General features: G+C 43.2%; 1 protein-coding gene across 1 annotated transcript in view; it reads left to right on the plus strand.

The window, feature by feature from the left end:
- The window catches only part of PCSK7 (proprotein convertase subtilisin/kexin type 7), a 31,518-nt gene extending 24,540 nt beyond the window's left edge, over positions 1–6,978 (plus strand). The window contains exons 12-16 of the mRNA XM_072155720.1: positions 2,320–2,476; positions 2,576–2,670; positions 3,764–3,857; positions 4,005–4,122; positions 4,941–6,978. Of these exons, the coding sequence (XP_072011821.1) occupies positions 2,320–2,476; positions 2,576–2,670; positions 3,764–3,857; positions 4,005–4,122; positions 4,941–5,354 (878 nt within the window). The 3' untranslated portion in view covers positions 5,355–6,978. The remainder of the gene's footprint in view (positions 1–2,319; positions 2,477–2,575; positions 2,671–3,763; positions 3,858–4,004; positions 4,123–4,940) is intronic.
- The last annotated feature ends 2,369 nt before the right edge of the window (positions 6,979–9,347 follow it).

Below are 9,347 nucleotides of genomic sequence, written 5' to 3' on the forward strand. Positions count from 1 at the left end.
ACATTTTTCCCTTTTTAGGAGTAGAATGAAATCTCAGCATTTCATGAATGCAAAGCAAATACTTGTCCAGAGGTAAAACATTCTCCGCGCAAGATAATTCGCGTATACAGATCCAAAACTAGTTCTGGCAGCGCTATCGTATTAACAAAAACACACGCAGGCTCCTTGTGATGGGTCTGTGGCTGCCTTTGGAGCTCCCCTGCTTTTCATGGTGTTGGTCTTTTGCGCCATATTCTTGTGGGCTTGGATTTTACGACTTTCAATGTGCGCCCCTAGTGACATGTCTACTTTATTCTTTGAGTTGGTGCGATCACAGGGATACTGAATTTATGTAGGTTTTATGTTTTTATACACTTAAAAAAATTAAAACCACCTGTACAAAAAAAATGTAATCTTACCATCTTCTGGCGCTAATAACTTTTTCATACGTTAGTGTACGCAGCTGTGGGCGGTGTCTTTTTGTGAGATCGTCTGGTTGATCCTCCCATATACAGGCAGTCCCCGGGTTACGTATTTTGGATTTTATTTAAATTTTTTTTCTTTTAATGGGAACAAGGATTAACTATTAAACGTCATTACAGACCCCTTACAGCTGATCATTGCAGCCTGGGACTAAAATAAATCGTCCAGAGAGCTTCACCAGAGGTCACATTGGGCAGAGAGGTCAGTCTGTAACTAGGGGCAGTCTGTAAGTTGGGTGTCCTTAAGTAGGGGACCGCCTGTGCTAACGTTCTACAGTATGGCAGTAAATGGGGATTTTATACATCATTTATTACCGTACATTGTGCAAATCGCAGTGTAGAATTAGACAGCCTTGGGTCTTGGTTTCCAATACGGCGGCGCCCTGCCAGGATTTAAATAACTACACCAGCCTTTCCTCCAGCATTTACATGGTTAACACCTGTGAGCTGTGCCAACCCAGACCGCGGATGGTCCTGAAGCCCTCTCCATACACCTGCAGCCAACATGTGACATTGTATGTCGGTGCTTGATTTTCCCACCACTATTCCTGGCCATTGGATTTTTTTTTTTTTAAACATTTTTTTTTTAAATTTTTAAAAATTCTCTGATAAATATCCCCCTGTGAGAATGTCTAAATTGGCAATAGTTATAGAGGGGGCTACTAGTTAAATGATGTAAAATCTGATAACATGTTTCCTTTAAAAAAAATTAGTACAGACAGTCCCCGGGTTACGTACAAGATGGGGTCCATAGGTTTGTTCTTAAGTTGAATTTGTATGTAAGTCGAAACTGTACATTTTATAATTGTAGTTCTAGACATAAATTTTTTTTATTTATTTTTTTTTTTTGCCCCAGTGACAATTGGAGTTTAAACTTTTTTTGCTATAATGGGACCAAGGATTATCAATAAACCTTCATTATAGACACTTTTTACAGCTGATCACTGCAGCCTGGGACTAGAGCAGTTCTACCTCTAAGACATGATGATAAATCTCCCCCATAATTCTGTGAAGTGTATTTCCCTTTAATCGGTGAATAGGATATGACGGCCGCTGCTGGTTTCTTTTATAATCCAGCGAGGATAAAGGGAATTTTTTGGAGAAGTATTGCTCTTGGCAAGGGTCTGGTCTCATTGTGTTTGTCTTAGGATGGTATTTTATAGGTCAGGATGAAATATTTTGGCTAGTGTTGCATTCTGGGATGACTTGGGTGGGTATGTTAGCTGATGCTGGAACAGAACTTCTTCTTTGGAGCTATAATATGTTGTGGACGATGCGTCCAAGTTTACAGTTTTGCACAGAGAAGGTATATTCCATAAATCAGAACCACGTTCTACTTCTAGACCTCAGACCCAGCTGTGATTTATGTAATGACACCTGCAGGACCACGTCCAAAAGTCTCCCTATAACCTAGGCCTGCACCTTAACCCCTCACTCCCCATAGCCGCTGCTGCTGGAAGCAGGGCACACACACACCTCCTGGGCACCTGCCAAGCTGCACTCAGGATTTCTCCCTCTGCCCTTTTTAGGCAATGTTTACTGCTTCTGACTTGGCCGGCAAAGAATGTGAAGAGAGAAAAGAGCGAGTAGCACATTAGCAGAGGAGGAGGAGGGGAGCAGCATGGAGGAAGGATCTCCTAGTACTGGATGTATGTGGGGAAGTGAACCATGTGTGGGCACCGCTTTGTTTCCATACATATATTCCAGGTCTATGTTCTGACATCTGGACATGATGTGACCTAAATGGTGGCATTGATTGAATACTTCTGTATTAGCACCGGGGTTGTTAGATTATTATTAAAGTTGGTCTTGAGGGTCATCTGTCTTTCCCATTTTCACTCCCTTCCCGTTTTTCTAGTGACCACCGCTGATCTCCTTCTGTCGGGGATGAGGACCTTAGAGCATGTCGGTGTGACTGTAAGCATCACACACCCACGGCGCGGAAACCTACAGATCCAGCTGTTTTGTCCGAGTGGAATGTCTTCCCTTATCGGAGCCACTCGGAAGCTGGACGCGTAAGTACAACGATGGGTAGGAACCTACTTGATTTTTAATCTGGGGTATAACAGATTTATGTAACCAGTATATCGATTTTATTTATTATATTTTTATAGTGACCCAAATGGCTTCACCGAATGGACGTTCTCCACTGTCCGATGCTGGGGAGAGAACGCAGAAGGGGCTTACAGAATCCTGGTTACGGACGTAGGTAGGCTTGTGCCTATGGTTGGGTTAAAGAGGTTGTCCAAGACTTTTAAGGGGTCTTCCTGCCATTTCAGTGAATCCAAGCTTTTGGATAGGGCATACCTTGCTGATTGGTGGGGATCCTGAGAAGAGAAGTAACCCAAATGAAACTGGGTCGCCAGTCAGATACACCATCTTCTGTTCATTCATATGGTGCTTACGGAGATGGCCTAGTGCAATACTCGGCCACCTCCATAGACAGTGGATGGAGCGACACATGGCTGACCCCCGTTCTTGTGATCTATGGGAAGCATGGTGGCTAAGTGGGTAGCACTACAGCCTAGCTGAGCTGAGGACCTGGGTTCAAGTCCCGGTTCAACATCTGCAAAAAGTTTGTATGTTCTCTCCATGGTTGCGTGGGTTTCCTCCCACACTCCAAAACATACTGGTAGGTTGATTAGATTGTGAGCCCCATGGGGACAAGGACTGATTTGGAAAGCTCTGTTCAGCGCTGCGTAATCTGTAGGCGCTATATAAATAAATTATTATTTATCCCACCTCTGCTCTGTCCCTGATGAGCAAGTTAGGGATGGGGGATTACTGGTTGTGATTGGACAACCCTCTATAAGATTGGTCGTAGTCTTGCATCTGGAAACTCCCATTAATTGGCAAATCTCCTCCACATTCTGTGTTCCGGACCATGCAGCCCATGTTGTTGCATAATTCTGTATGGTACAGGTAGTCCCCGGTTCATGTACAAGATCGGTTCTGTAGGTTTGTTCTTAAGTTGAATTTGTATGCAAGTCAGAACTGTATATTTTATAACTTTAACCCCAGGCAAAATTTTTTGGTCTCTTTGACAATTGGATTTTAGAACTTTGGGTTGTCATAGGAATCATAATTAACAATAATTGTTAATTGCAGACACCTCTGATGACTGTTACAGCTGATCATTGTAGCCTGGCGGTAAAGTAAATTACCAACATCTAGAGGTCCGTTTGTAACTAGGGGTCGTCTATAAGTCGGGTCTTCTTAAGTAGGGGACCGCCTGTATTGGACAAATATCACAAAGAATATACTTCTACTTCCCCCTTATAAACCTTTTATTCCTGATACAGGAGAGGAAACTCTCAAAAGAGGAGTCTTTCAGACATGGCAGCTAACACTCTATGGTTCTTCATGGACGCCGGAGGATGTGGCTGAGAGAAGGAGGTAAGACTTCTAAAAAGCTCCCTAGTATTTTAGTGTCCTGTGTATCAGGTCTTCATGTGTGCATGTAGGACTATATGTCCTGTTACTTGTAGTCCTCCATATTTACTGATGTCTATACCATCCTTAATATTGTCTTCCCTTCCTCAGGCTGGTAGAGGAGTCGCAGGGCGGTCAATTCCTGAATGATAATTTCTCTCTTCCTTGTCCCCCTGGACTGGAGATTTCTGAACAGGACAGCTATACAATCACCAATAACACCCTGAGGGTAAGACTCCACATATGTATTTAAGAGAAACTTAAAGGCAATTGGCAGGAAGCTGCGCTGCCGCAGAACCAGGCGGTCACCCACGGTTTCAACTTCATAGTGGGTTTTCAGGATGAAAATATCGATGATTTATTCCTAGGTCTTCAGTATCAGATTGATCAGCATTCTGGAGAGCTCTACTAGATCACATCTATCATCCACCTGGCCTGGTTGCTGCTTAGTGAATGGGAGTCGGCATCAATACCAAGCACAACCACTGTAGAATGTATGGTGCTATATATGGTGATGCTGCACAATCTGGTGTTGATTACTTGACATGACGCTTGGTGATCAATATTTTAGTCCTGTATCCCTCTAACTTCTGGGTCCCATTGTAAATATTTTCTTGTGCCAGCTTCCATTTAGTATTCCCTCTCCACAGGATAGAGGGTAACTGTAGTTAGTGGGGGTGCGTCTCCATATTCGAGAATTGACCCCTACAGTTCATTGTCGAATTCGGTGACCTGGTAGGTTGAGAATGTGTCTTGAATCTCATTTCATTACTGTGGTAGGGACGTAAAATTGGAGCCTCCCATAGTATTGAGAGATGCAGGACACATGCTTGGTCTGGCCTTTCCATTAATTAGCGAGAACAAGACCCCCTTTCTTGTTAACTATGGTGGTCCATTCTCATGAACCTGGGGGGGGGGGGTCCAAGCAGTCTGACTCCCACTAATCAAATTGTTATCCTCTGTCCTGTGGGTAGGGGATAATAATTGAACAAAGTTGGTATAACCCCTTTAAGTCTTTTTGCTTACTGTTTTCTTTGTCTTCACCAGACCCTCATGCTGCTGGGGTGTTTCGCTGTATTTTGGTCGCTGTACTACACGGTGGAGCTCTACCTTTCGAGGATTTCCAGTTCTAGCGACCTGGACCTCAGTTGTGAAGGTTCCTCCTGCATCCTATCCCGACGCCAGGGAAGTTCTGGCCCCCGCCAATTAGAAGCGGGCCTAGAAACCGAATCCTTGCCTCTGTGTGGCAGCAATGACGTGGCTGTAGACTATGAGGAAGATGAGGATAATGTGGGGCACGTTGCACTTTACAGGCATCAGCCCTCCACCACACAGTTTCGATTGATGGTGGAGAACAGGCCAAAACCCCAGAACAATGCCATCTTTGACCTGCAGGACAATGAGGACACAGTAAGACACGACACTCGGGACGGTGATACAAACTTAAATGAGTATGGATAATGGTCTACTGGGTACTAGACGTGAACAAGGAGCACTTCTGAGTATTTAACTTATCATATGTGGATGATTTGGGGTGCGGAATTGTGTTCCAGTTACCAATGTTTTAGCCCCTTGGTCCTGGCAGAAGCGGCGCTGGTCTGTCTGATCCTGCAGGCAGCTGTGTGGCCTAGATGATCTCTCTGTAGATATTTAGCTGGTATGTGTAGGTCCCACCTCTGTGTCCCTCACTTATCTGGAGACTGGGGGTTCGTACACAAATTCTCGTGGCAGCTTATCCTTCAGGGGGTCAGTGAAGAGTTTGGAAAATGGTATAAATGAGCCATATGTAGATCCCCATGTCTCGTGGTTTGAGAGTCCTAGACCTGCACTGAGGGACCTGCACTTATCAGGCATATCTGCTGGATGGAAATATCAAGGAAGCTTCTCCCAGACTGGGACCTACGGTGGTCAAAATGAAGTCCCCCTACCTCTTACTTCATCTATTGGGGCCCAAAAGCAGGAGATTCTGAAATATCTGACTTTTATTTTTATGATTTTACGTTCGTACAGGTGTCATAGGAATACTATAGCTAAAATGGAAGGGTCTATGTCCTGGTGGGCAATGTTAAGGCCAGCCATACACTTTAGTGGACAGCTATGCTGAGCTGGCATAGGGGGACAAGCCACAACCAGACCCCTTAGGTTATCCCTTGGATCAGGCTGTTTCGATTACACAGCGGCTGCCCTTCTTGTTCTCTAATGTCTCCCACCATCGGAATAAGGGTTGGCCCATTCTGTAAATCCCTGCTATTTGTGGAATAACCTGGTCCCTGGTCTGGCCAGTACCCCACTGATGCATTTCGACTGATTTAAGAACTTTTATAATGTGATGGTTTACAAGGGTTAATCCTAATCTCGCAGAATTGTTGCTGAAATTGAGTGTCTGAAGGGGGTTGTTTAGGTCACGAGCCTGACATCCGGTCCAGATTCCTGCAATGCTAGTCAGGTGTAAGGGTAGTAGAAAATCTGTTGTGAGTTTTACGAAAGGTTTTGGATCTCTTGCTGCTGCGTCTGACGGTTTCGTATAGATAGAACTGGAAATTTTAAAAAGAAAATTCATATTTTTAGCTAATTCTTGGGTATCCATGGAGCATCCAAAATCCAAGAAGCATCCACTGTGGCTGGTTGGCGCACAAATTTACCTTGGTTTTCCAGTAAAATCATGAGACCAGCAGCCACTGAGGATTGGCAAAGTTTTGGACATGCAAAGTTGAAACCCACCCTAAAACTAGAACCAAATGAAAGAGATTAATATATTATGGAATAGGACACATTGAGGTTTACACCCAATACATGGAAACCATGAAAAGTTGGGGCAGATTTACGAAAACGTTTCTAAAACAAATGTTGTGCATAGCAACCAATCACAGCAGAGCTTTTATGTGTCAGTGGCATATTACAAAATGAAAGCTGCGCTGTGGTTGGTTGCTACAGACAATTTCATAAATATCTTCCCAAATTGTTCTGTTTTTATGATTTTTAATTTATTTGATATTTTTATGAGGACGTCGAGGGTGTTGCAATGAATATATGATTGCATTGTTGGAAATTTTTATTTTACGGGCAATAAAAGGTTTACAAAAAAACTGTCTGTGTGCTTTATGTCAAGAGAAATAATATTGTGTAGTCCAGTTATTGTAGAAAATTAAAATAAAGTTTTCGTTCACTTTAAAGAAAAATTTCCACCCAGACTCATTATAGTGACCTTTCATATGTTGATGTAAAAATTCTTACAATATAGACTTGTTAGAAAAGTCAGACCAGCCCCCGGCCCAGTGTCACACAGGGGTGTAGCTAAAAACTCGGGGTCCCCATTAGTCCATTCTTTTATCTATAGAGTTATGTTGCCTTCTATTCATCTAAACCTTTTTAGGTTGTAAGCTCTTCTGGTCAGCGCTTCTGTGTCTCCTCTTATTACTTACAAATGGTGAACCTCTAGGGTCTTGTGCATTCCCTTTAAATTTTGTGGTGTAAGGATATGGTCAGAGGGGGGACTATTGGCCTGCAGGTAGCAGAGTTGTGTGTGTGTGTGTGTGTGTGTGTGTGTGTGTGTGTGTGTGTCACGGTAGCCCGCCACTCCTTCCTCCTCTAAAATTCGCAGGACTGGCCAAGCGTGTCTCCAGATCTGAATCCTATGGAAGGTGGAGGGTCTCTAAAATCTACCAGCGCCGTGGTGTCGTCCTGGAGTAGTAGAAGAGGATTCCACTTCCTCTCTGATCTTAACTAAGAGAGAAGTCCTGGAAAATATTGACACTTTGGGCACCATTTCTCAAATTCCCACTTAGGGGTATAGGAGGACAGCAGACAGGGAACACAACAGCGCTCATAGGGTAATACCGTTTGGTTCAGGGTATATGACTTGGTTGAAAAGTCGCTTACCTGGGTGAGTTGTACTTCAACATAAGGCACAACTCTCGTATTGGCGTATAAGGTTATGGTCGAGGTGCAGCAGGTGTCTTTGGGTATTCCAGGCACGAGATGCTAGATCGACTGTGGTCAGAAAGTAGGTGCAGCGAAGCCAAGAGCGGGAGGCGCACAACCAGACTGGATCCATTATCCGGTTGTGCGCCTCCCGCTCTTGGCTTCACTGCACCCACTTAGGGGTATAGTCCAGTTTTTGTTCCCATTAGTTTAGACAGTAATTACTTAGTGTGGAGTTATTTTCAGAACGCAAAATTCACTGTTAAATGACAGCTCCTATAAATCCAGAGCTTTTGGGATTACTTTTTGTTCAGCAGTTTGTTTGTTTTGTTTTTTTGCCTTCTTCCTCAGCATTAAAAAGGTAAAAGATCTTTCCCTATCAGTCCCTCCATCCCAATCTGTGAACTTGTCTTCATCTCTGCCTGCACCTCAAACTGTTTCACTGACTCCTGCAGCAACCTCACCAACCTCCATTTTCCTTTCCATACACTTTCTACACAGCAGGGAAGCTGTTAACCCTTAATGCTCACATGGCACAGATCGGAGGCATTTCTAGGTAATTTGTTGTACAGGGGCTATTAAAAAAAAAAAAAAAAAAAACTACAACGTACCCTGGTATTTATCATTAACAGTCCCCCACAAATTAAATTTCTTAGTGGGATTTTTGGCATATGCTATCATCCATATATAAACGTATGTGTCTGACTTGGCATATAAATTGCTCCCCCCCCCCCCACAAAGCATACAGTGTCCCCTGTTTAATTAAAATGTACAGTGTCTTTCAAATTATATTGTGCCTGTCATGAATTATTATAATGGTGGTTTACATATACTTCACCAAAACAAACCATAAATACAGCACCTGTATGGAGTTCAGTACAGTATTCTAACCAAGCTTTGTACAGAAACAAAGCTCCAGGACCAAGTCCTGGTCACACTGCCCCAAGGTAGCCCCTGCACAGTGCAGCCCCCCCCCCCCTCTCTCCCCCAAAATATACAGGTAGCCGCAGGAAAGACAGGAAGAGATTAGTCTCCTCCCACTTCACTTCTGCTGAGGAAGATATCTGACAAGTTACTTCAGAACAGAAAAATGCCATTACTCTGGTAAGGAAAGGGTGAAGAGCACAACATGGGCATCACTCTTTGTTTTTAAAAATGGGGTAGCATATGACAATTTGGTAAAGTGACACTTTAAACAAGCTGTATACTGGCTACTTGTGTCAAATCTTCAGTGTATAATCTTCATCTTCATATATAATATATTTATTTTTGGGAAATATTTTTACATTTAGAAATAAAACCCAGATGCAATCAGATAAAAGAATTTTTATTTTGATCAAAAATAAAAGATTAAAAAAACTCATCTTAATAAACACTGATTTCTTGAACATTTCCTTGGTAAGCAGATTAACCTCTTTACTGCTGCATCGTAGTGATTAGTACGGAGCTACAGAGCAGAAAGTAAGACCATGCAGAATATAGAAATGAGCGGAGCATTGCAGGCCAAAAACTTGCGGTTTGGGGGGGGGGGGG

The sequence above is a fragment of the Engystomops pustulosus genome, chromosome 6 (assembly GCF_040894005.1).
Source record: "Engystomops pustulosus chromosome 6, aEngPut4.maternal, whole genome shotgun sequence".
In the NCBI taxonomy this organism is placed as follows: Eukaryota; Metazoa; Chordata; class Amphibia; order Anura; family Leptodactylidae; genus Engystomops; species Engystomops pustulosus.